General features: G+C 39.5%; 1 protein-coding gene across 1 annotated transcript; it reads left to right on the top strand.

The window, feature by feature from the left end:
• The first annotated feature begins 36 nt into the window (after positions 1–36).
• Positions 37–27934, top strand: ncalda (neurocalcin delta a). Its single transcript, XM_054782186.1, has 5 exons — positions 37–293; positions 14458–14867; positions 24816–24921; positions 25356–25475; positions 26113–27934. Exons 2-4 carry the CDS (start codon positions 14490–14492, stop codon positions 25451–25453), a joined length of 582 nt encoding a protein of 193 aa, XP_054638161.1. The 5' UTR covers positions 37–293; positions 14458–14489; the 3' UTR covers positions 25454–25475; positions 26113–27934.
• Positions 27935–27992: the final 58 nt, after the last annotated feature.

The raw sequence follows: 27992 nt of genomic DNA on the forward strand, positions 1-27992 counted from the left end.
CGTCAAGCTGGGGAGGCAGGCAAGGGAGAGAGTTAGCGTGTCTGCGTTTTTTTTTTTTAACAAACCCTCTCTGCTCAAACGAGGAGTCTCCGAAAGTCAGTCTCTGTTACAGTCCTTCAGTCATTCCGTCTATCTCTTGTTTGTCCCTCTTTCCCACTCTCACTGTTCTTTTCTTAATCCTATTTCGGTTTCCTGTTACTCTTGTAGCCTGTTGCTTCCTCTTCTTCCCCCACAAACTTAGTCTGCAGATATAGTGCTGGGTGATGACCTGCTGAACAACGCTACGAAGTGAGGTAAGCATCTTGTGTGATTGTATTGTGTATTTAAAAGAGTTTAGTGTCTGGAACCGTAGCTGAGCAGGAGGATGTACTTATACATTCAGTGTATTACATTTATTGCCAAACTAGAGTTGAGGGTGTGATGAAATGCAATAAAAGACAAGCTTTCTCTTTCGGCATACATAGAGAGATATTTTTTTTGCATAACGGTTGCAGGAAGTGAGTGCATGATAGTGGGGGCGAGTGTGACCATCATGGGGGCTGAGAGTGTTATGTGCTCTGCAGCCACAAGTGATGGGCAGCTCCACATGGCTTTTCCTCTCAAAGCATTCTCATGTTAGTGGCAGTCGTGGGCTGGAGCTGCTGCTTCTGTCTGCCAGAGATTTAGAAGGCGGAAGGGGGGCTGAGCAGCTGCCACCTGCCCCCCTCGGAAGGGAATTGGAAATCCTGGAGAGGCATGCAGTGCAAAAATGCAGCACTCATAATCTCGCCATATCAATTTTAATACTTGCCACAAGTGACTAATAGGGTAAGATAAGTATTTTTCTCCCCCAATCATTTATGTTCTGGGTTTTCACTAGACGGGGGTCAAGCTTAAGAACCCCTCCTCCCTTCTTTGAAAAAGAACTCTCACACAAACCCAACCGTCTCCTTGCATGCCTCAAACAAAAGCATGCCAGCCCACATTCGGTGCAGTGAGTGCAAAAAGAAAGGGGATACATCTATAAGAAGTGGTTGGAATCTTCCTATAAGACATGAGAAAATGTTCATCCCCCCGTCCTCTTCACCACTCTTTCTCTTCTGCTGTGAGATTTAATCACTTTGCTCTCATTCCACCCTCCAAGTTAATGGACTGATGAGCCCAAGCCATTTGCTATGGATCATGTGGCTCATTGCAGATTTATATACCGTTAAAACCCATAATTATTGGGCCAAATGTTGGGTTAAAGTGAATCTGTAAAGTTTAAAGTGCGAAAAGACTGTAAGAAGGTGGGATATGCTGTATTAAAGAAAACTATTTTCAAAATCATCCCTCACAATTTAGAGGAAACAGACCAATTTTGCACCATCCTAAAGGATCCTGGTAATTTAGTATAATCTAGAGCACAATTAGGACCTGAAATGGGTCACGGGCCAATTTTGGGCCACCGATTGTCAGAGTAAAATGTTTGCTTTGTCAAGTAAGGCTCTGACTTTCTTGGCTTTCATGATTCATGTTTGTGCTCCTTTGTGTTTTTTATCTTTAGTTTATGATAGGTAATTGTCACTGTTGTGGCAGTACATGATGTATTTAGTTTGTATATCAGGGTAATCAGATGACTAATTTGGGAACTACTGATCAGGAGCATTAGTATTACCTATACATTTGGAACATAGGATAAGTCTGTGTTGAGACAGTGCATACATTTCTGGGTTGCACATGACGTCACATTCGGTTGTAGTCATCACGGGCTCAAGCACTCAAGCACGAAAATCCTGCATACATGCAGTGTTGTCGCATGTGGAAATTTTCAAATTGAGATTTTGGAAAAAGTTATTATTAAGATAGTCCATCATAAAGGGAAAATAGTTCAAGAAACTACCACTGAGAATAGTGGCTACTGAACCTGTCGCTCTCATCAAACGGAGCCGAGTATGAACATGCCCCTGTTTGCAGTGACCAACAACAAGCAAAATTTCTACTAGAACCAAAGTTAAAATATTGTTGGGACCTGAAAATGGGAAATGAAGCTAGAACTGTCTCACAACAGAAAACGGTAGATTCGTCATTTCCTCATATCACTTCATCTAAATGCTCCAACTGTATAAGAGCCTTATTATTCGATAAACACGATAAATATGCCATCAAGATTACAAAGCCTGGTCTATTGCAAATAAAATGGAAATGTAACATATAAAAGAAGGGAAAAAAGTCTGAACCAGCCGTATTCGACCCCCTGATGCGATTGCGTTGGTTACAATTAATGTTAATACGCTACACCCCCATATACAGTAATAACAGCACAGCAAAACAATGAAGGACACATACAAGAATGTATTCATGCAAACTGACTTGGTGTAAGAACACAGATAGACATGTTAGGAATGTTACTTTACATTATGACGTGGAAGATAAGCTTTCGTCGCTTCAACTATTTAATGTCTTTATGCAACACACCATGCACACTCACACATTTGGAGCAACAATTGCAACCCAGCAGTAATAATAAACTATAAATTACCAATCCCTCGTTTATCGCAGTTAATTGATTCCAGACCCGACCGTGACAAGTGAATTTCCGCAAAGTAGGATTCAATATTAATAAACAGAATATTTTCGTAGTTAGAGCATTGAAAATCTGCTCATGCCTTTCAAAATAAGATTTTTACCATTATAGGAGCCTTCTAGACAAGAAATAACACCCCATAGTCACCTTTACACTCATATTACCCAATATAGTAGATATAATCAGAGAAAATAAGCCATTTAAGACATAAATAGGACTCATGCTTGTGTGTGTTTCAATAAGTATCTTCCCGACGTGTGGACAGGAAGTTCAGTTTCAGTCTATTATGATGATGATGATGACTGTTATTATTATTATTATTATTATTATCATGTTATTATTGTGCCTGTTGTCAGATAAATAATTCTAAAATATAAAAGCCTGTCTTTGGCAGTGTGTGTTATTAGTGGACTGTGTAGACTGTTCATCCAAGTCTTGTATTGCCTTAAACCAGTGGTTCTCAATTATTTTCTGTCAATTATGTTTTCATGCCCCCCTGATTTGAACTACTATTGAGAAACTAATAATATCTGTTTATTTATCTGTACTGTACAGACTGAGTTAAAAAACAGGAAAATGCACCAAAGTACCCGAGCATACACGCACCTGAGCATTCTTGGACCTCTGCATCAGACGTGCACACTGTAGTATCGCACCTGTCCAAAACCTGTCATATTTTGTATATGACTGGTTTCAAACGGATGGCAAGGAGGATTCCACAATGTAGCTTTCTTTATTGTGTACCCCAGACAAAACAAGCCATGGTTTCGTACAATGAACCATCTGAATCTTGTAGAATACCCCTAGTTCATTATTTTATTTTCAATGTATTTTCTTGTTGACCATTTTTATATTGTTAATTAAGTATACATTCATTTTCTTATTTGACTTTGACTTTCTATTTTAAAGCAGCCTGTTGTGATACTATTTTATCCTGGAAATTTGCTTGAAGTTAATGCCATGTATATATTTTTACATATGCCTAAATTAAAAAAAAAATAAAATTAACTCTCAACCAACCTTTCGGTCCCTTCAGCTACACAAACTCGGGGTAAGACTTCCTAAACACTTCCAAAATAAAAGCGCGGCAGTAAAACATGTACAGTTACGTCACACAGTCAGTCCACACTTTTCACTCAGAAAGCTGGCTTGCTACTTTGGCTTTGCAGCATGTTTTATAAAGCAGGCCTTTCTCATTCAAAAATGAATAAAATCTCACCCAGTTCCACCTCTTGTTCTTCTGTTTGCACATACTCCACCTGCCATCTATCCATGCATCCATTTTCTATGCAGCTTATCCTCACTAGGGTCACGAGGGTATGCTGGAGCCTGTCCGACAGCCAGTCCACCTTAAAAGAACCGTTTTTTTTTTTGTTTGTTTGTTTCTTTGGCTTGGTGAGTCGTTTTTGCACTGCCCGTTTGTTTCATCATAGTACAGGGTTAGCCGCCAGCATTAGATAGACGCTAACCTGCAAAACAGCGGCATGTACGACGTAACGCGCTGTCAATGAATTGATTGGCTGTGGAAGTAAATACATGCAAACAGGATGTTATCATTGGCTGGACAGTGTTAATCATTGTGCTATATGTTATCGCATGTTGTTCCCTGTCACTCACTGAGTTGCAATGCAAACTGGTACAGAATGAATTATGTGTTTAGTTAATTTAGGTTCGATTGTATTTTATGCGCTGCATGGATTTGCGGTGCGCAGAGAACTCGAGAGCAGTGCACGATTGCGGGAACATTGGCTGTGAAGCATACAATCATATTCAAGAGTCATGCATGTTGAGTACGATCATTTTTTTACATGTTGGCAGCTCTGCATTAACAATGTAAGTACTCCCTGCCTCTCACACCCCCCTTGACAGTTCACCGCAACCCCCAGGGGGGCCTGCCCCACTATTTGAGAAGCACTGCCTTAAACTGTACAGTATTTGTATTTTACTTCATTTAGAACATTTTTATGCTTGAAATTGCTTAATTTAGGCAAAGAATACGTAACATTGGCTTAAATATGCATTTGTTGGACTAATAACAGGCTGTAAAAACCACAAAACAGCTATCATTTATTAAAGCGTGATAGAGTGAGGGAGTGATGTTCGAACTGCATTGGCACAAGGGATGACTGTGATTCATACCAAGACTTTAGCAAGTTGTTCATGACTAGTGGTTCTTGACGGTCTTTTTTTCATTTAGTTTGCGTGCATTCCTCCACTGTTAGTCAAATAACGCATTTTCTTTGCTTCACTTGTTTTAAGCCACAACCAGTGATGTGAAGAATCATCTATTTTTTGTAAGCTGCACACAATGTCTTGTCTATTCATACGGTTTGAATAAAATAATACACCATATTCAAGAAATGTGTAAGATTAATCTCATTCGAGGAGTTGCTCTCAAACAAACACAGGCACATAGAATATAAGTAGTAACTTTATCAGACATCCTGCAGCCTTCTCCGCTGTGTATTTATGGGTGTACATGTAACTCGTGTTAAAAATCCAGTGACAATGACAATTTCCTTTGTGACGTCCTGTGTGGCCGCAGCTTGTTGAGGATCACAATTACTTATATGGTTGAATTGCTCATAAATATTGTTTTCAATCTAAGTATTTTTTGCTTTACGAACATGTTATTACCGTTATTACCGTATGCCACAAAGCTGTTCCTGTGAACTTTTGTAGGAATTCTCCTAAAATACTCTGTTTTATGCTCAGCATTACTTCAAGGTATTGGTGGGCTTTTATGTAATAAATCAACTTCAATATGACTACCAGAAGAAGAACACAAAGTTAACTTATAGCCAACCTCAGGGTTCGTTGGGGTGTTTATGTGGATGTGGGTTATGTGTTTTACTGTTATTGAGTGGCAGTTACATGCATGCACAATTAAAAGTAAAGTAGATGATGCACATTTCTGAAAATACATTTTGGATGCTATATTTTGCTGTGGTTGACCTTCTGAAAAAAAAAAAAATTAGAGTTCCTGGTGAACTTCGTGACGGATCTATAACATCCTGTTTTTGTACTTAAGAAGGTTTCATGTAACACTGGTGGAAACTAACTTGAAAGCAGTTTATGTAACCACTGATTTATGACCAGAGTCAGAAAGCGAGAGATGGAAAGAAAGAGTGAGAGTGTGAAAGAGAGCAGCTAAAAAGATAGGAGGAGGACAAACACTCAAGGAGTGGGTAGACTGATATATTTGTAAGTGTGTGTCATAGTACATTTGTAATAAACTTGTTAAGGTTGTAGTGTAGAAATGCAACAAGATACTCCTTGTAAGTATATAAGGCACATTTTCATCAATCCAGCTATTTTCTAAGACACTTACCTTGCAGTGAGATCCAGATTCTATCCCGGCTGACTTAGGTTTTGAAGTTGTCTACATCCTAGACAAATCATGAGTCAATCACAGGGCTGACACATCAACACACACAATTCCCACTTAAATACATACAGCATGCTTGTTAGCCATTGCGCCGTAGGACAATATCACTTAGTATTGTCAATTTTCTGCCATTTTCAACATTCACTTCACTTGCTTTTGCACATCTAAAAAAAATTATATTCATTACCTCTAGCCTAACTGTTGGCTACAATACTTAGGAAAGAAAAATGTGTTTATAAACATGAAACTAGGCTTTTTTATGTGAATTATTATGCTCAGCGGAATTCAGTCAGTCTTAAGTTTTGGAAATGATTTTCTAAAGTCCACAAATTATCTCTCAACAATTTATATTGGGTTGCGTTTGCTCTAAAGATTGTTTTTCTATGATCTATAATCAATGTGAGATCTGCATGCAGAGCGGTATGTTTATAGTTGATGCTAAGAACAGCTGGCCTGCCAGACTCTTCGTCATTCTCTAGTTGAGTTCTTTGTGAAAGGGGTCATGGGTCATTTACTTGATAGCCAGCTTCAAGTGGGTGCAGAATGCTCAGAGGGGTTGCCTACAGCTGAAGATTTCCATGCAGGCTGTCATGCTGACATGGGTCGTTTTTAAAGGATAACCTTGGCCTATAGGCTCTCATGCATTTGTGGGACCTATGGGAAACACAGTCAAGGTCTATTTTTATCCACTGAGTGGAATTCCCACACACTGACATGTCATACTGGCCACAAACAAACACAGTTAATTTGACAGTCGTCAATAAAGCCAAAGTCAAACTCTATTATAACTAATTTCTCATAAGCATATATTTATTTATAAAATACAATACAAAAATAGGCACTCAATGTAACCCCAACACTTATGTGACACTGTGTGTCTTTGTAAGCATGACTTCACAAATCAACACATAAACACAACTTTAGGAGGTGAAACAAAACAATTCTTGCTCAGCCGTCTAACCAGGAACCTTACGTTTATGATGTTGATGCCCAGTAAACTGTTCAATACAATCCAGTCTTGCTGTGCTTTGTGTGGCGTAGTTACTCGTTGGATCCTGTTTGGTCCTTGGAGATGGTTGTTCCGTGTTCGGTGCTGTGTCCGGAGCCTTTTTGAAGTCTAGCAGCTTGCGCTAAAAGTTCTGCTCCTGTTGCTGCAAGTTATGTTCTCAGCAGACCTTGTTGAGGTACAGGCGTCCTATAACTAGTTATCTGTGTTTGTGGAGAATATTTGTGGAGAATATGTTTTGTTACATGTATGGAATTGGCTGGAATGGCGATGCACATAAGCGTCTTTGCACTGGAAAAATTACAGCTACAGTGATCTCAACATCTGTTTAAGCAGGAAGCATCAGGCTTTCGCAGTGTTTGCCATACCATCTTGTCATTCCACTTGAGTGTATATGACATTTTATAAGATATTTGGTCAAATCAAGGTTCCTCTGATGTATGACATTGTCTATCTAGCCATTAATCTATCCTGTAATACCATTTTTGATGTTAACATACCCAAATTTTCTTCTGCAATTCAACATATTCTGTTTGTTTTTCCATTCACTTCTGAGACCAAAGCTGATGTTGAATTATTCTCAGTGTCAGTAAGAGAACAGTCACTAATTAAGCAGTGTAGCACACGGTATTTTTAGTAAATTCTCAACAACCTTTTTAAACCCATCCAAGTTCCACGGGGTCATCCTGTCCCCTGACCTCTACTGATTCTACTTCTCTTTTATTGGCTATTTTCCATGATGCTGTATCCTGTTTCTATATTTTCTACACAGGAAGCTAAGAGAGCTGTGGTGCATCCCTTGGGTCATACTTAATCAGAACCATATCCAGCCTCAGTCTTTACCCCCAGGCTGTCTCTCACAATGCATACACTGTCAGCCACGAGCAGCTAGGACATATTATCCATATGTCTGCAACTACCTTTTTATATGAGTTATATTTAAGATGTGGACAGTAAGTTTTATAGCCTTATTTTATAGCCATTCCACTTCCTGTGTAAAATTGTAATTCTGTTGTGGCTCATCATCAGCTATTGTATGAACATTAAGAACCCACGTGTGGGCCACGTGTGGCGTCTGTTTTAAAACATAACCACAGCGACTGCACCATACATCCCGAGCAATGACCCCAAGCCAGGAACAGTGATCATGTCAGGTTGACCAATCCCTCCCACTAGAGCCACATAGACAGGGGTTGCAAACTCAGTACTACCAACATTGGAGTACAAAACATAGAGGAAGCACAAAGGCTTGGAAGTGGAGCTGATTCCTGCAGTGGTCCAAAATAGTTGCTAAATGTGATTCACTACAGTGTGTGCTGAATCTGCTGGTATTCTTCACATACTTTTGTTTCATCAGTTGTGGAAAATACCACAAGCTTTTGTAGTATTGTTTACATCATCTGTAAGCCAAGTGAATTACTATAATTCTGGAATTGACTTGAGGAATGTGTTATATTTTGCTTCGTGCCAGCTCCCTCAATTTTCATGAAACAGGCCTTAGTTGTCTCCTCTTCCTTCTCGAAGCTCTGTTACTATAGCAACCTAATGAAGAAGCAAGACAATTTAAAGGTATGTTCACGCTCCGTTCAGCTACTGCCTGGTCATCAGGTTTTTTCAGAATGTTTAACGGAGTTTATTGCACATGCAGAGCACATGGTATGATTGCACAAATACTTCTCTTATCATGTTTACAAAGTCTTAGTGGAGAGGTGCAAACGGTGGCTTAAGTAAGGAAATATTGGTAAATGTTGCCACTGAAATTGGGTGCTCTGTAGGACAGAGAAGTGAGAATACAGACGGTTTTTTTTTTATGTTATTCGACACTGTCACACTCTAGTTATAGAGTGCACTGGTATATAAGCCGCACCCACTAAATTTAAAGAGAAAAAAAGATTGTACATAGGCCGCACCTGTCTATAAGCCGCAGGTGTCCACCATATCATAACATGAGATATCTAGTACACAGAAAGAAAGAGGTTAGAAAGATGTTTTTTCCAAACAGTGTGTGTAATATGACTAGTTAAACAGTAGCTTACCTTCATCGCCATCTTCCTCCTCCTAAACCATTAAATCCACTGAAGTCAGTCAGTCTCTCTCTCTTTCATTGTCTCTCTCTTTTGTCTCTTGTGCAAATTAGCCACTTACTTGAGCTATCCTTTTCATCACGCAGTAGTCCAGCATTTCAAAACCCACTGGTGATAGTGGAACGTTGGTGGTCCTAGCAGTCTAAACAGAAGCTGTATTAATTCTATACTTAATCAAACTTACTTAAGATGTGTCAGAGATCGCTGCATAAGACTTCAAAATGTGGCATTAACATCCATTTCCATGTACCACAGGCAAACTTCAAACGGTTATTACGTTCATGCTAGCTTACTTTTTTAAAGTGTCACTTAAAGGGAGAGTGTGGATTTTTTTACATGAAGTTGTATGACATTTACAGACATTCAGTCCATGAGGACTGTGTGACCACTTCTGACCGGAACTGTAGATAGGAGCCTTGCGGTGCATGGGAGAAAGTGAAAGGAATGCTCTCAGAATGTCTCTTTTGTATATGTGCAATATGTTAAATCATAGCTGGCTACAGTGCATTGAGCTGATACACTCTATGGTTATACAAAGAACTCTCTTAATCCAAAAATCTCCATTACACTGGGGTAAACTCTGATGTTTGAAGTTTAGTCATTTCCTGTGTGTTCAGATTAACATACCATGTATTCCAGTGGTTTCCAGCTACCCCTCAGGGGGGAGCACCAAAGACCATAGCACCCGCTTTTAGCTTCTTTACATCTGGAACTAGACTGAAATGATACTACTTGTGTATATCCAAAATTGTGTGTATTTTTTTTCTCCAACCTAACAAAGCATGACATTGAAAATAGTGAGGAGGAGGAAAGCATTTTATAACCCATCCATCCTCTATGCTGCTTATCCTCACTAGGGTCACGGGTGTGCTGGAGCCTATCCCTGCTGATTTCGGGCAAGAGGCGGGGTTATACCCTGGACTGATCGCCAGCCAATCGCAGGGCACTTCACTCTCACATTCATAAATATGGACAATTAACCTAATATGTATGTTTTTGGAATGTGGGAGCACCCGGAGAAAACCCACGCATGGGGAGAACATGCAAACTCCACACAGAGATGCCCAAAGGAGATTCGAACCCAGATCTTCCCGATCTCCTGACTGTGTGGCCAACATGCTAACCACTAGGCCACCGTGCGGCCCTCTTTTATAATCCAATAAATCTATTGTTGATAGATTAATACATTTCCAAAAGATTGCATGCATACCAGCAGAGTCCAAAATATAAAAGTCCAGTTTGAAAGTACGTTTCCACCTTTCCACCAAAATGCTAATGAACACATGTAATCATACAAAAAGAGCCATCCACCTCAGTTGAAGGCACAGTGAGTAGACAATGTTTTTCACAGTGTGTGATGTATCCATATATAAGTGAATGTTAATGTAAGAGCGTTGAGCCAGAAAGCTCATCAATGGTTATTTGATGTGAGGAGTGTGTTGCTATGGTAACTGCTATAAAAATTGCTTCATAAGAGAGTGTAGGTTGCAGTAAAAGGTTTGACAAAGTGTGTGAAAATAACGCACAAGTAAGTTATGTGGGAAAGAAGGGTTTATCATTTAAATTGTGGAAAGAGCAAGAGGCCATATATGTTCATTTTGCCTCTTGTTGACAAATTCCTGTGGTGTGTTGGTTTTTGAATTAGTCCCATGCTTGCCGTGAGGAAGTAACGTGACATAGCACAGTGTGGCACATATCGGACTTCAGCAGAGCAAAACCTCTAATGTCCAACATAATTTGTTCCAGGTCTGTGGTTGAGCTGTAGTTTTTTACAGTTTTCAAAACATTTTTACCATAGTAAATAATAATAAATATGTTCCAGATTTAAGCTGTTGCCATCATAAAAGCTTTATTTACAGCTTTATTCAATTTCATGGAAATGAACTACCTATCAGATGTGATGGCCATCCATCCATTTTCCATGCCGCTTTTCCTCATTAGGGTTGCTAGGGTGTGCTGGAGCCTATCCCAGCTGACTTCGGGCGACAGGCGGGGTACACCCTGGTAGCCAGCCAATCGCAGGGTACATATAGACAAACAACCATTCACACTCACATTCATACATACGGACAATTTTGAGTCGGCAATTAACCTAACATGCATGTTTTGTGGAATGTGGGAGGAAACCGGAGTACCCGGAGAAAACCCACACACTCACATGCAAACTGCACACAGAAATGCAGAGATTCGGTCTTCCCGATCTCCTGACTGTGACTGTGTGGCCAACATGCTAACCACTAGACCACCGTGCGATGTTGTGGCCATGTCTTGTAAAATGGAACTGGAGCTAACGGTCATGAGTTGAATGATACATGAAATGTGTATAGTGATACAAGAAGAATAAACCTTCCTGTTGTGAAGCAGACATCAACTCAACGTGTATGCCTTGTCTATTCTTTGTCACAGCACATTATCACACGTCGAGAGAACCAGTTGCCGCTCTGACCAATCAGCAGTGTAGTCCATCAACAGTAACTTACCCCCTACTTGGTCCCGTGAGCCCAGTTCTGGTCGGATTTTGGTGATGACAAACGTAGTTCCGGTTAGTTGCTGGGGCTACTTAAGTAAAGAGTTTGGCTTCACAAAACAATATGCGTTCGAAAGAGTAATACATTTGCATGACAAAAATGCCTCCTCGAAAAAGTCAGACCTCACAAAACGCTCGGCTTTACTTTCTCTGATGTCGTATTAATGCACGCTATTGGCTGTCCATTGTTGTGTATGTGATGAAGATGCATCCGCCGCGAGCGTTGCAGCCATCTTGTTTACATATGTATTCCACACCGGATGAAGATGCGAGCATCTCAGCCATCTTCATCAGTAAGAAAACCCCGGGACTTCTCGTGTTAAGCTAAAACAGCATGCAATGTTTGCATCTCTAAACAAAGCACTGTTTTCCAATATGACAGGAAACTTGTGCAGGGACATCCACATCCACTTAGAAATAAAAAATGCTCATGGGTTCACGAAGATCAAGCTAAACATGCTTCCATTCAGCAACCAACTGCACAAATGTCTTCTTTGGCAAAGAGTTTAGAGAGAAAGCTCTTTTGGATTTTTCTAACAGAACCTACATATCTTGTCTCCCCGACATTATCATCTCCCACTGTCCAGTAACTACCACAGAAAGTCATTGAGGAAGAGACCACCAGTGACCAGGCAGTACGTTTAGTCCCCCATCACTGAAAAGTTATCACAGTATGGTTAGCACGTCTGACTTAAAGCCTTATGCTTCTGTATTTCAGACTGTGCTCAAACCACGTTTTTTCATGTTAGGTAGGAGATTCTAAATTGCCCATAGGTGTGAACGTGAATGGTTGTTTGTCTGTGTGTATGTCCCTTGTGATTGACTGGCAACCAATCCCGTATCCCGTATCTCGTCTCTCGTCTCGCATTCAAAGCTTACCTTTGACCATGAACACAATAAGCGGGGAGAAAATGAATGGATTAGTTTTAGTCAAATTATAAAGCATAACATTTTGGGGCATTTGAATTTTCAGGTAGTTTTGTGATGAGAATACAGGTTTAGATTCAATTTAACAATCTTTCACTTACCCTTGACCAACTCAACCCGTCAGCATCCCCAAGCCACCTATTACTCAAGTGATAAACGTATTTATGTGCAATAAGCACCATCTTTATTTTAAACAGCAGCCTGTTAGTTACAGTAAGTAAGGTTGTAATCATCTGAATTTACATAAGAGTTATGCAGCCATCTTTCTTGTATTAATGCTGACTTGCAATCTAACTGTCTGTCTGATTTGAAGGATAATCAAATTTGCTTGAAGTTTAATTTGACGCACAGTGCAACTGATGTAGAAGAAGTATTTGTCAAATAAGTAAGTGTCCTGTCGTGTAACTGACTGACAACCAGTGCAGCTAGGATAAGCTCGTGTTCGCCGATGACCCTGAGCAGCATAAGTGGCAGAAAATTAACAAATGCATGAATAAAAGTGTCGTGTTAGAATCTACCGCCCATACATTTTTTTGAGTAGCAATGACATTACATCTTCCCTTGTAACATTGGAAGCTATTTCACCAACAAAAACATTACCATGTTTGGCTGTTTAGCATGCACTTCTACAACAGTAAATTTCCCTTTTGATGTTGCTTAAGAGAAGGACTAACAGATGTGTTTGGCAAACGTGACTATCTCAGGGAGCATTTGCTGAGGTTGCAGGGCTAAATGTTTCCATATTAAGAGCGTGCCTGTGAGCAGTCCAGTTGCGATCGATTCAATGCCCTGAGAAAGCATATTACGAGCCCCACAGAGATATTTTTTTAATGTTACTTTTGTTACTAAGCAATCTTTGGTTTCACACATTTGTGGCTAATACTACACAGTATTTGTAAAGGCGAGAACAACGTGTTACACTAGTAGGCAATTGCAAAAACAGAAGCTACACATTTGAACATGTCAGCATTTGTCACCGGCTTTACGATAGCATTTTTAATTAAAAGTCTTTGTTAGGCCTGCCACCCCCAGTTACAGTTCTATTTGCTAAGCTATGAGTGGACACTCGGCCACTACCTTTAACGCAGAGTGAGATTGTCCACTATAGATCATCACACAATCATCAGTTCCTCATCAACAAATGGGTGTTTCTCCCTCAGTCAACCTGTGGATGGTGTAAAGTAGAGGCGGACTCACACTAGACTAGACTAGACTAGACCAATAACCCCTCCCTCTCCTGGTCCCCACTGCCCTGCGCTCACACTGAGCGTTCACGCTTCAGACCATTTGCTTGTGGCATCACTTGTACACCATTATATTATTTTCTCTTATTTTCTCTTATTTTCTCTTATTTTGAGTCGTTCTGATTATTTGTTTTGTGCAAGGTGGCGGCAGTGATGAATTACTTGTGACTGGAGTGATCGCATTAATTAAATGATATGTCCTTACTACACCCATAAATGTACTCACGGGTGAGTGAGCATGCCGGGTTTTGACTTTTAGACAATTTCAGATTCAAGAATGACATTCAGGATTTCGCTTTACAGTACAGTCAAACCTCGGTTTTCATACGCCACAGTTTTTGGGTACGGTTGTCATCTAAATTTTTATCAAATTTTACCCCAGTTTTGGCATGACATGTAACAAACTAGTCCTTTCACCTGTACTGTATCATTACGCAAACAAAATGGAGTGGCCAAACAAAGCAAACTAAGCGTTGCTGACTCACTGTCTGTGAATTTTTTTTGAGTGCGCCTGCTAAATAACTGTCGCGTGAGATTTATCCGATACTCTGACTCGTTTGGGCGCCAGTCGCTCAGTCCCACTGAAGACAAAAAGATATTACAGTACAACTGGGGTTTATTGTGTCACACATCATCCCTGCAACAGTTTAATACCATGCAAATAGGCATTGTCTATTTACGTAGTCTGATATCTTGCAACATTTAATCAAAGCTCTTAATTTTCTGTGTCATCCAGCAGTGAGCCAAGTCATTTAAGAGCTGCCGGACATGGGGAAGCAGAACAGCAAGCTCCGTCCTGAGGTGATGCAGGACCTGCTGGAAAGCACAGACTTCACCGAGCACGAGATTCAAGAGTGGTACAAAGGCTTCCTGCGGGATTGCCCCAGTGGGAACCTGTCTATGGAGGAGTTTAAAAAGATATATGGCAACTTTTTCCCTTATGGAGATGCTTCAAAGTTTGCAGAGCACGTCTTTCGCACATTTGATGCAAATGGTGATGGGACAATAGATTTCCGGGAGTTTATAATTGCTCTCAGTGTGACGTCACGTGGCAAACTGGAGCAGAAGCTAAAATGGGCCTTCAGTATGTATGACCTGGATGGGAATGGCTATATCAGTAAATCTGAGATGCTGGAAATTGTACAGGTGAGTAAGTTATCTATGAGGGTTGAAATACAGAAATGAGCATTTTACTTTAATGTTCAGTACCTATTTCATATATTTCAAACATTCGTCAGGGCAGTATGGAAACTCAATTCTGGGAAAAATATTCATGTTTCAAAGACTGCTACCACTGTTTTGTTTTCTAAAATATAAAATTACAGTAAGAATAGCTGTTTTTAAAGAAGAAATGGATTGATCTGTTTTTCCAAGGCGCTTGCTAGACCAGCTAAGATGTTTGTGTGAAAGCACACAGTGGGCAACACATCCCGGAAAACATTTGCCAAGACTGACAAGTTGAATGTCCAGTCCTCTACTGTTATCTGTTAGCTGTTAGCTGTTAGCTGTTACTGTTAGCTACATTACATAGCTATAATCTAGGATAAGTAAATTTACGAAAAGTAGGATTCCATATTAATAAATCAAATATTTTTGCACAATTCATACACAAGGTAATTCAAAGTGCTTTACAGAAAAGAAGGGTAAAGGGTAATCACTTCATATAATCATTCCATAAAAACATAAAAATAATTCTAAAATCATTATATAAAGTTCCATAAAACAAAAAAGTTTAAGAATGAAGAGTGCAGATAAAATACTTTCAGGTGTCATATGCACAGTTGAATAGAAGTGTTTCCATCTTGGATTTGAACATTGCCAAAGTTGAAGATTGTCGCACATCTTCTAGAATATTGTTCCAAATTTTGGCAGCATAAAACTGAAACGCAGCCTCACTGTGTGTAGTCCTGACTCTGGGCACCCGCAGGCGACCACTCCCTGAGCTTCTCAGAGCTCTAGATGGTGTGATGATGTGGATCTAACGTGTCAGAGATGCACTTTGGCGCAAGACCATGAAAAGACTTGTCCACAAGCAGAGCTGTTTTAAAGTCTATTCTCTAAGCAACGAGATGGCCGCCGCTTTAAACATAGCATGCTAGCGAGCTAACTAGTTAGCCTCCAATTTATTTATTCTAAACTTAAGAAAGGGTTTCAGAATGGGGAAGAAGAGCAAAGAAAGAAGCCAGAAATCTACCACTTCCATACGAAATGGGAGAACTTTCCACTACGTCATGTCGGACATGTCATGGTTTACACCATGCAGTGTGTAATCTAATCTGATGTCATGTCTCATCAGCGTAATTTTACTGATGCCTAGTGACCAGAATACTACATATAACTTGTCTTTCAATATTTTTTGACTAATAATAGTCCATAGTCAATCACGAAACATTGGTCATTTATTAATTAATTTTCCAAAAACCATGATAGAGTGAGAGAGCGATGTTCGAAGCACGATGTAGCGAGGGAAGACTATAACTTATAACAAACAATTATTTTCTTAGTCAATTAATTCGAACATGTTGATTCGATTAATCAAGTGAAAAATGTGCATCAGTGTTTTCCAAAGTCAAATCTGATGTGTGTGAATAATAGGTAATAGATAATAGGTCTGTGAATATTTCATTCATCCACGTCATTGTATTCTCAAGGCATTGAATCGATCACAGCTGGACTGTTCAGGTTGTTCTAGAAGACGTTTCGCCTCTCATTTGAGCAGAATTAATCAGTTCATGTGCAATGAATAGGTGGGACAAACACTAGTCTTACTAGGTAGGACAGTCCAGGTCTGATACAAAGATATGTCTGCTTTCATGATGGACTATGGAAGTGGAAAAACATTCACATTTGAGAGGCTGAAATCAGAGGTTGTCTATATTTAAATCAAAACACGATTAATCGAATACTAAAATAGTGATACTAATCATCGATCCATCGATTAATTGTTGCAGAATGATACACATCTCATTTCCTGAGTCAGGAAAAATTTCGGAAAAGTTTTTTGAAATGTCAAATCCACACCAAACCTGTATTAACAGTCTCAACAGTATCATAAAGTACCCTTTATGAGACCAGTACTGCAAGCAATAAAGGATGACAGCTCAGCTCCAAGAGCCTCTTATAGCCATGGAAGTACAGATGTACCTTCATTTAACACACTATTACTGGGTAATATTCACCCTGAGACCTTGTTTACTGTTGGCAGTAAAAACCTCTACTTGGTAAAAGACATTTAGGCATTTATGTATCCGGAAAATTAAAGTGTTTTACCAGAAATGTATTCAGTCGAAGCACTTTCTCTGAGACATGTGCTATTAGTGTCATATAAAGAGGAAATGGAAGGCTCTTCATATAAACTCTGTAGTTTATATACATGCTAATCTACCTATTGCTCTATATGCAACATCAAATGCTTGATTATTTGGAATGTATCATTTATAATTAGAACTCACAGTTTTAAAAAAAATCTAGTAATATATATTTTTATAGTCATTTAGATTTTTCTACACAAACTGCCAATGATATGAAAGATAAGTATAGACACTAAGGTGTGTCTACTGTGTGAGACAAATTATTATTTTTTATAATATTTACATATTGTCTGTATATTTTGTCTTTGATTCTTTTTAATCTTTTTAATTAATACTGTGCCTTATATTGACTTGCAGTTCAGTTGTCATTATCGTGGGAATTCATGTCATATTAAATTTAATGATTTAGTTTATCTGGTGTTCTTCAATGGTAGAATGATCTTCCATGATTTTTAGAAACAACAGTTGGGTGCACAAGTACATTTTGTCGAATTTACACAGGGTCAAAATTACAAAATTACATACTGGGCAGGTTCAAATACATTATATCGTAATTTCGGGACTACAGAGCGCACCGGTATGTAAACTGCACCCACTAACTTTAAAGAGAAAAAAATATTTGTACATATACCTGTATAGACCGCACCTGTCTATGAGCTGCAGGTGTCCAAATCTTAACATGGGATATTTGGTACACAGAAAGATTTTACACTGAAAGATTTTTTAAACTTGATTAAATAAATGCTTTTTTCCAAACAGTGCGTGTAATGCGGCTTGTTAAACAGAAAAGTCATTAATTACCGTCCTAAACCTCCTGGTAACTAAAACCACTAAAGCGTCTGTGTAGGCTCTCAGTCGTACAGGAGTTGTCCATCGAGGGAAAGGCTTCTTGAGACGTCATCTGTACCCAACTCAGGGAGCGACACTTCCCTTTTATCGGAGGTGCTAATGGCGGAAGAGGATTAGAGCACTACTCCGCCCAGGCTTAGTGTAAGGAACCAATAGGAGGAGGGTGTTGGCACACCAATTCCGCCCACTCTTACTGTATTTAAGGCCTAGGCTACCAGCACTTATTAGTTCGCTGACGAAGCTCTTCGGATGAGGAGCGAAACGTCCGACACCTTCTTCACAGAAGTACAGATGACGTCTCAAGAAGCCTTTCCCTCGATAAAACCACTGAAGTCGTCTTCTTCAGCATCACAATTGAACAGCCTCATAATTCCTTCGTCACCCACTTTGTCAGTCTCTTTCTCTCTCTTTTGTTGTTGCTCTTGGAGTAATTTTTGTCTCAAGGCAAATTAGCCATTTAGCTTGAGGTATCCTCTTCATCACGCAGTGTAGTCCTTTCGAAACCCGTTGGTGATAGTGGACCGTTGGCAGTCAAGCAGTCCAAACAGAAGCTGTAGTAATTGTATCCTTGATCAAACTTACTTAAGATGTGTCAGAGATCGCCGCATAAGACTTCAAAGCTTCTACTTACCTCGTGCATGTCACTACTTCTTGAAGATGCACTTGAAGCATCATGGGAAATGTAGGTGTTAGCCATAAATTTGTCTCACTACTGAACAAACTGCAGCAGCGTGAGAAAAAAGTTGGCTTATACGGTACGGTATGGTACTCTTCATACACCCTCATGATGAATACTTGGTTAAATCTCGTAGCAAGTTTCACCTTGGACAGACCTTTTTTGCTTCTGGCTTATGCCTAGATGAATATTTGACCACACTTCTTGGCAGAATTGTGAGTGCTCATTTAAAGTGGTTGTGTTCCCTGCACCGATCCAGCTGTTAAACATAGTCCACAGATGTCCTATAGAGTTGAGGTCAGGTGTTTGGAAAGGCTTTGCAGAAGCTTAATTTTAGCCTGCTTTATCTGCAAGTATTCCAAAACTAGTTCTGATGTGTGTTGGGGATCATTGTCCAGTTTCAGTCATCCAGTTGTTGATTTGACATGAAGTTGAAAAATTTACAATAATCCCTCGTTTATCATGGTCAATTGGTTCCAGACCGACCATGGTAAGTGAATTTCTGCGAAGTAGGATTGCTTATTTATATAAATTGAATATTTTTGCAGCTAGAGCAGAGAACCTATTTACAACCTTCTAAATACAGTTTTTAACATTAGAGCCCTCTACACATGAAATAATACCAATATACTGTCGTCACCTTTACACTTGTATTACCCAATATAGTAGACATGGTAAGAGTAAATAAGCCATTTAAAACATAAATAAGACTCGTGCTGTTGCTATGAATGTGTTCCCCAGGGGAGCAGAGTGAGTGGCGGACAGGAAGTGACGTTGGAGGTACAGAGTTGAGTTTCAGCTTGCTGTGGGTGATGGCTGCAACAGTAGCCCATGCTTGGTAATTCAAACCTGCAATAAAACACCAGACTTGACCGCCGGTCAGGTTTCATGCATGTTAGGTTAATTGGTGACTCTAAATTGTCCATAAGTATGAATGTGAGTGTGAATGGTTGTTTGTCTATATGTGCCCTGCGATTGGCTGGCGACCAGTCCAGGGTGTACCCCGCCTATCACCCAAAGTCAACTGGGATAGGCTCCAGTATACCCCTGTGACACTAGTGAGAATAAGAGGCATAGAAAATGAATGGATATTTGCTTAAATATCCATGTTTTGACTAAAAATAGGCCGTACCTAATTTTTTCAATCATAATCAGTAATCACCACTAATAATGATCACTAATGACAAGTTAATAGGGCTTGTCCTTGTCAAGTTAAAAAAACATTTGGAACCTTCAGCACCTCTTTCAATAAGATTTAGGTGACTGTATATATACAATTCTTGTTTTAAGAAATCACTGAAGACGTACAGTATGTTTTTTTTATAATTCCATTCAAATGAACCGCTCAAGTAAATCATTAAGGGGCCAAAATGAATAAGACATTCAAGCCCATGATGCATGAATGTAAACTTATGACGAGAACTGCAAGTTTAAGTGATCAGATATGGTTCCCTGACCAACAGATACCACATAGAGAAAATGTAACCTGTAGGTACAGTAAATATCAGCTTACATTCACAATATCCAAATGTCCGTCTTTAAAGACGTTTAGGCGTTCCCAAAAGCAATTGAAAACAACAACATACCTAAGTGAAAGGATAGAGCATAAATGGCATTTCCTGCGCAAGAGCTTCAAATATAAACAGCATCACATGCAGGACTCCTCCCCGAAAGCATGTTGAATGCATTATAGGAAGAAAGTGAGAACTGCACAGTTAGGCAGATTAGATCAAAGGTAGAGAACAGAACAAGAATGTGATACAATATGATAACATTTGGAGGATTATGACATAACAGAAGCCTTACACAGTATGTTAAATGTGTGCGTGTGTTTGTGCATGTGCTTGTGTGTATGTGTATGGCCATAAACCTTACACAAAAACTTTTTGATTGCAGGGTTCGGTCTGTTCTTCCCTGATGAACGTATTAAAGCATAACGGAGCATAGCTTTGGATTTTAATGTTCAGTACTCCTACATACTGTACTTTGAATCACAAATAGAAGTGCGTTCGGTTGGCTTGCCATTAAAACCTCTGATTCATTTCTAGAGCAGCAATAGTTAATTCCAGGAAATATGAATCCATTATGCTGTACATATACAAAGCTTCAAGGCTACATTTGCTCTCCTCCCACAGTAATTTGAATGGTCTGCCTCTGCCTCTTCTATCGCTAACCTCTTGGCACATTTTTTGTTAAATAGTAGCACTTTTTTTTTCCAAAAGGCATGCCTTACACATTTGTCAATGACTATTCAGAGAACTCATTAAGTATAGAAAATAAAAACTACGTCCATCAGTTTGTAATCAGTTAGACTAGACCCAAAGGTGGTCACTGCTAAGTGTTCCCATTGGCTTTGTTTTGACCAAAATCCTGTGTTGGCTCTTATTATGTTCATAGAGGGCCACATAATGGACGAGTGGTTAGCATGTACTGTAGATATGAATTCATTCACTCAGCAAATACAGTCACACAGGATGCAGACGGAAGCAATTTGTTCAAGGGAGACAATGCAACTACAGTACTTCATGGAGCCTAGTTAACATGATTTCCAGCAGTAAGAGTGAAAATTCATATGCTGCTCTTAGTTAGCCTTAACTAATGGGCTTTCTTCCCATTCAAACCGAATCACAATGATTGTGCACTTTTACCCAGCCATCTGGGAATGGTGCAGTCCAGCCACCACCAAGATGAAGGCCAGCCATGTGTAGGTCACTTTGCAGAAAGGGATTGGCCACAAACTGCCCCCTCCAATTGCTGCTTGTTTCCAGTTAACCTGAGGCATGCAGCTTGAGGATGAATTGTGTTAGCCTGGACACAGACTTTGGCAGGAGGCTGCAGTCAATCAGGACCAAACTTGAACACATATAGAGCAGAACATCAAGATGCTTACCTCAACAAGGCCATTTGCAGACCTGCCAACTTGTACGCATTTTTTGTACTTGGCACACACTTTGACAATATTCTTGTGGGTGAGTCTCTTGAAAGGGGTACCAGCGAGGGTGCCCTCACTTGGAGAGGCGTGATGCACAGACGACAGTGATTTGAAGCTATAACCATATAAAAATATATTACAAACACATTGAATAAACAAGGGAAACCGTTTGAAATACTTTATTTTTATCTGTTATGTATCATACACGATGTGATGTCAATTTCAACCTTCGTGCATCACCATTTTGTGACATGCAGAAGTTTGTCACAAAACGATGACAGAAATAATACGAAGCAGTGGAACTTGGGTTTTATCTGCTGAAATTTCCTAAGTATAACACCTCGTTGTGCACCAAACGCATTTTGCTGCATCCAAAACACGTACTTTGACCAAACTCAGACAAAACGTTATACCTCAATAACGTAAACAGCATAGTCTGCACACAGTGTAATTGAAGTTTAATCAAGGAAATGAGTGCAAATGAGCTGACGTCTGTATTGACACCTCGTGTGAGTGTTTCCTGGTTATTTCTCCAGTTGTTTCGCCAAAATTCAGACCATAATGACAGTAATAATGATTTAAACTCAGAAATATAGCGTAGTGTCAATGAAATATGTTATGATTGGATTTTCTACTGATTTATTTCTCTAATCAATACACTTTGGGGGACTATTTTTTTATATTGTGTTTCCGCGGAAGTTGAAGTGTGTTACTCATGTGCTAACTAACAATGCCTCAAAGAACACAGTGTTGAGTCCCGCACAGAGTTTGAAGCGGGGTCCATCCACGAACTCTACATTACGTCCTGATCAGCCCAACGCTGGAAATGATGGCTGTGAAAAGAAATACACAGAAAAAGCCTCAACATCATAAATAGTAATAAATATATTATGCACAATATAAAATAAAGCAAAGAAAGCATTTTTTAATGTATAAATGTTACAAATGAGATTTCAGTAAACAGTGCTTTGCTGCCATGAAATATATCAAAATGTGATATTTTCTTGCAAGTTTTTTTTCATAAACTGAAACATAACAACTGATACTTTATTTTAATACGCAAATTGGTTAGAAAATAACAATTTTTTCTTGCTACGTCACGCTTTCAGGAGAATGACCCTTGTGCGCTTCACTGCACTCCAGGTACGCATTTTGTTGCGTCTCGCTAGTTTCAGTTTCGAGTTCAGTCTCTGACACCTGGATTATGCTCCCATGTTGAGGCACCAGCCTGTGCTACACCGGCTCGAACATTGTGCTGTGGCGACGCAGACTCTAAAGGCTGTAATAAAAATAACACCTGACAAGGGTCGCCACAGCAAGTCGATCGGATAAATGTTTTTTTCGGCTGACTTTTTATACCGGATACCCTTCCTGACACAACCCTCAATACTCAGCACATCCCAGTTGTCTATCCATCTATTTTCGATACTGCTTAGGAGAGCAACATGACATCGGCTATAGGTAGTTGAGATGCAGTACATCCACTGGACAGTATTCACTATAACTTGTAGTCTGTTAGAGCAGTGGTCCCCAACCTTTTTTGACCCACGGACCGGTTTTTGTTCCCACAAATCTCCCGCGGACCGGGGGGTGGGTTCGTACATTATAGCGATCTAAGTTATCTTATTTATTATGTATTGTGTAAAACTAAGACATGAATAACATCAAATTAAAAACATAAAATGAATGCCGACCCACCATCCACCAGTTCAAGTTCCAGCCAAGTTTTTCCAGAGAGATTATTACGTCGCTGTTTGACATGTGTGGTAAAAGGCAGTGCGCTAGCATGAATGAACTTGAGACAAATTAGCACATTAGCACTCATTAAGTCATCAATACTTACCTTTATGCATTCCCACATAGTATCAGCATTTGACACCAAATACGAGGTGAAAGAAAAATGGTAAAAATACAGTAGTAGTCTATCTGTGCGGCATGAGATAAAGTTAGCACACACACAATGGGCATGCGTCAAGTGAGACGGATGTAACAGAGAGAATCCAGACACTTTTCAAAATATAACATTAAAAAAAATGAAATAATGGAAATTATTTTTTCTTTCTGTGCGGCCCGGTAACAAATGACCCACGGCCCGGTACCGGCCCGCTGCCCGGGGAATGGGGGCCGCTGCGTTAGAGAATGAGCTCCATAACATAATCATTTACTATTTAAAGCTCCACACTGCGCTGTAATCACAATCAGCCCTCCTCTGTTCACATGTCAGCTATCATTCTCCTCAAAGCAGCCTCCTTAATAGAGACGCATGGCAAGAGTGGGCTATGATTTCGGTGATTACTACCAAGCAGCCTGCAAGGACGCAGCGAGCAGACACAACATTGATAGCTCAGCGTATGTGTTTGTGTGTTTTCAATAATTATCTCAAAAAGAGAACATATTTGACTGAGGGCTGGCATACACATTACTTAATGTACAATATAGCTCAGAAATATTTGATTGTCAAAGCTTTTTATGAGTGTAGACTTTGAAATAAAGCATTTAAGATGTAATTCAAGTACCGTCGTCCTTTTGCGGTTTCACTCTGTCATGGTTTTCATGCTTGGTTGAACACGGCCTAATTATTAGTTGTTGTTTTTTTTTTTAACTAAGCAAATGTTACATATTTTTAAGCATTTTCAAGCATAAAAATGGTTAAATGAACTAAAATATGAATATGAGGCATTCAAAGGGATTACTGTATAAACTTTCAACTTTTTTTATTTCAGAGAATTTCCAATTCAGGAATTATAAGCCATTTAATGTGATAGGTTATATGCATTGGAGATTGGATATAGTTTTAAATAAACACTATATTTCCTCCTTGGAGTTGTTATGTCAGGCCTGCAGCCACCTTCGCTTTTGTTGAATGTGAGCAGGTTATACTGTAGGTCTACACTGCTGTTTTTACTATTCGGTCAGCAGTCTCCATCATTTTTTACACAGATATGGGATGCCTCAGTTTAGATCAGGGGTGTCCAAGGTGCACACTGACAGAAACACAACACAAGAAAATGGGGAAAAAGCGAAAAGGTGTAATGTCAGGAGAACAAGTTGATTGTTGTTTATTGATGCGTATTGATGCTAACAACACAAAGCTGACATGCAGGCTGTTCTTGGCATATTGGATTTGTTTTAGCTGCGTTTTAGTTTAGTTTTTTTTTACAGAATGAAAATGATGAAAATGGCACCCTTGTAACTATAACTGTGATATGGCAACAAGTGTGACACTGTTGCGTGTTTACTTGTGTTGTATAATGTTCAATCTACATGTCTGCTGGGGTGATTTAGAAAAGTCACTTACAAATCATTTTTTGTTTGTCTTCACGTAGGCTATTTATAAGATGGTGTCCTCTGTGATGAAGATGCCTGAGGATGAGTCAACACCTGAGAAAAGGACAGAGAAGATCTTCAGGCAAATGGACACCAACAGAGATGGTAGACGCTTTAATTTCCAGCCTTTTTAGTAGTTGGAGTGAGTTGATGGTTTAATTTAACACCCAGGCCTGATTTTTGTGTGATTCGTCCCACGGTAATGTTTGGTTTCTCAGATACAAAAAACATTTCTAACCTTAAAGTAAAGCGAAAACGTATAAGGAGTGGGAGGATGGTGTAGTAAGTGAGAATAATAGACTTCAAGGTAAAAGAAAGACTATTGTCACTTGGACACTGAAACAGGATGTCATTAAAAGAAGAACTTTGTGCCTAAAAGATCCTTCAGAAGTAGTCGGGAGGAAGAACACTGACCCCTCTTGGTGAGCTCGGGATTCACAATGTTGTCAGCAATGACGTGAAGTGTTATCATCTTCTGTTATAATCTCATATATTTCAGATATCTCCCAGTCCAAGCTGACTGTCAGTATGTGTTTCAGGAAAGCTGTCACTTGAGGAGTTCATCAAGGGAGCAAAGAGTGACCCCTCTATTGTACGCCTGTTACAGTGTGACCCCAGCAGTGCTGGCCAGTTTTGAAGATTAGGCATCGGCTTGTGAGGTACATGTTGATTTTGTCCAAAACCATCCATTTTCGATACTACCTCCCTCGTTTGGGTTGCGGTTGAGCTGGAGCCTCTCCCAGCTGACTTTGGGAACAATAGGCTGGATACACCCTGGACTGGATGCCAGTTAATTACAGGGCACATCTAGACAATCCATTCACACTCACATTCACACCTTTGGACATTTTATGGACTCCAATCAGCATAACATGCATTGCATGTTTTGGTGTGTGGGAGGAAGCCAGAGTACCTGCAGAAAACCCACACACGCACAGGGAGAACATGCACCATTCCCTACGTGCTGCCCTTTTGTAGTAAAATACATACTGTATTTTTATACATATGTCTGGTTTCTTTATTTACATATTTTAACTTGCAAAATTGCCACAAATGCTGAAATGCAAATGCGCTGTGATCCACTGTACTTGGTGACCCGTATTTCAAATTAACATTCTGAGCTATTGAGTTGTCTCATTAGAAACCTCATAAACCTGATTCAAGCCAACTACCAGTCATTGAGAGTAATTGCAGACAGCTATGTAGTTGTAGCAGCCATGCATGTGTTTTTATACTAAATTAAAATGTGCCCACTTTCCACTGTAACTTCAATTCCTGCCACACTGTCTCCTTCAGTGCTTCTATGGCTGATCCTTAATGCCCTTCACCTTCCACTCTGGAGAAGTCTGATGATGAAGAATGACAAGCAGAAGATAATGAAGAAGACAGGCTTTTGGTATACGTTGAAGACTTCGAAGATGTGCACAACTCCCAACCCCTGAGCAGTTTGTCTAAATGCAGGCAAACTCCAAACTGCTGGACCTTCTTACGGTTTTGAAAGCCCACAATGACGGAACAAGAGACATCATTATGTTTTAATTAGAGGACTTCCTTAGGTGAGTGAGTGAATTCAATCTGCAGAGCGGACTTGAGAACAACGACCACTTCTAATTTTCTCTTTTGTACTGTGAGAATGTTTGTTGTGTATTACACAAATGTCTTTTTGCATTTTCAGCTTTGCAATTTGTCAATAATGTGTTGAAGAATGAAATGCATAATTTCCCGTGGTTTTGCATGTTAGTGGACATCTTTTAATAGAGGGGCAGCAGAACATTTTAAGTGTTTGAGTACAGTCTCGATGCATAAAAAAGTGCACACCTCAATTTGTAAGGCAGATCCAGCCCATGATGACTTTTACGCTGTCACCTAGGTATTTTATTATATTTATGCTGCTGCAGGATTTCAAGCATAAAAATCTGTTTGTTTGTCATGTAGTCTGTAAAGAAGGCGTTTTACTTTCATTTATAGATATTTTCAAGCACCCGCATGGGAAATGGGATCAGTTTGCTACTAATAACACATGCTTGGGGTTTATGCTCTTGCTCTGGTGTTTGGCAATGTTTTGTGAAGACGTGTGACCAGTCACACCGTGCTTGCTTCTGTTCCTAAGTATTGTCAGGGTCAGCACTACCAGTCAGTATTATTAACAACACTGAAAAAGTTGTACAAGCTTGACTTTTCCCTTTTCAGCGAAACACAAAAATAGCATCTTGTGGTCACGTGCCAAAAAGCAGTATTGTATAAATGTATACGTTGTGATCCAGATCCAGACATTTCCTATGCCGCTTATCCTCTCTAGGGTCACGGGGGTATGCTGGAGCCTATCCCAGCTGACTTGGGGTGAGAGGATGGGGTACACCCTGGACTGGTCCGTATAATTTGTGATGTCTTGAATGAAATGTTTATAATTGCAGTTGCATTTTCGTAGGGTTTTGTATGGCATCCTGTGTTGAATGGTTTCAGTTTTGGGCACGCAGGATTTTGACCGACTTTGAAAGGCAAGAATTAAATTTACAATTCAATGTTGTGTTGTGGTTTTGCTTTCTGCCTGAATCTCAGGGTGCACTTCAAGCTCACTGTAGATATTAGTGTCAGATCATTAGACCATAAGCAACACACTGACCTGTATTTTCACCTGTACACTATTTGCTGTATACATATACAGTAATGGAGTTCATCAAATTTATTACATATATTATGTAATTATTATGACAGTGCCAATGATGGCGGCTTGGTTTTAGTGACGCTAATTTTTATTTTGTAATATAAGAATGTTACATTCATGAAACAGATTTTTTTTGACTGAGAGGACACGATGTAAATGGAAAACATGATGTAAATGGCAATTATGAATGTCATTGTTACATTATTACATGTGTACAATAAAAATGTTTGCAGCCTGATGTCACTGCCCATATACTGCAATACGCCTGTGTAACAAGAAAAACAAAAGCAGACAAAGCTTAGCTCTTGAGCCCAGCATGTTTCTTGAAAAAAAGTCCAAATAAATAAGATTTTTTACTGTAGTTAAATGTCTGCATAGATGTTCTGTCTTTAATGCAACGTCTGAATGAGTGACGTGTCAATGGAAAGGTCACAGCCAATAAAAGCGAGATTCCGTCTCCATATTTCAAATTGCAAATGTTATTGTTTCTGGTGTGTAACCCTAAACAATG

Source organism: Dunckerocampus dactyliophorus, chromosome 7, assembly GCF_027744805.1.
Source record: "Dunckerocampus dactyliophorus isolate RoL2022-P2 chromosome 7, RoL_Ddac_1.1, whole genome shotgun sequence".
Classification (NCBI taxonomy): domain Eukaryota; kingdom Metazoa; phylum Chordata; class Actinopteri; order Syngnathiformes; family Syngnathidae; genus Dunckerocampus; species Dunckerocampus dactyliophorus.

Excerpts from the sequence above, each read along its gene's own strand:
- ncalda (XM_054782186.1), top strand. The coding sequence starts at position 14,490 with ATGGGGAAGCAGAACAGCAAGCTCCGTCCTGAGGTGATGCAGGACCTG. Across the intron at positions 14,868-24,815 it reads AGATGCTGGAAATTGTACAG|GCTATTTATAAGATGGTGTC; the intron begins GTGAGTAAGTTA and ends GTCTTCACGTAG. Across the intron at positions 24,922-25,355 it reads AATGGACACCAACAGAGATG|GAAAGCTGTCACTTGAGGAG; the intron begins GTAGACGCTTTA and ends TATGTGTTTCAG.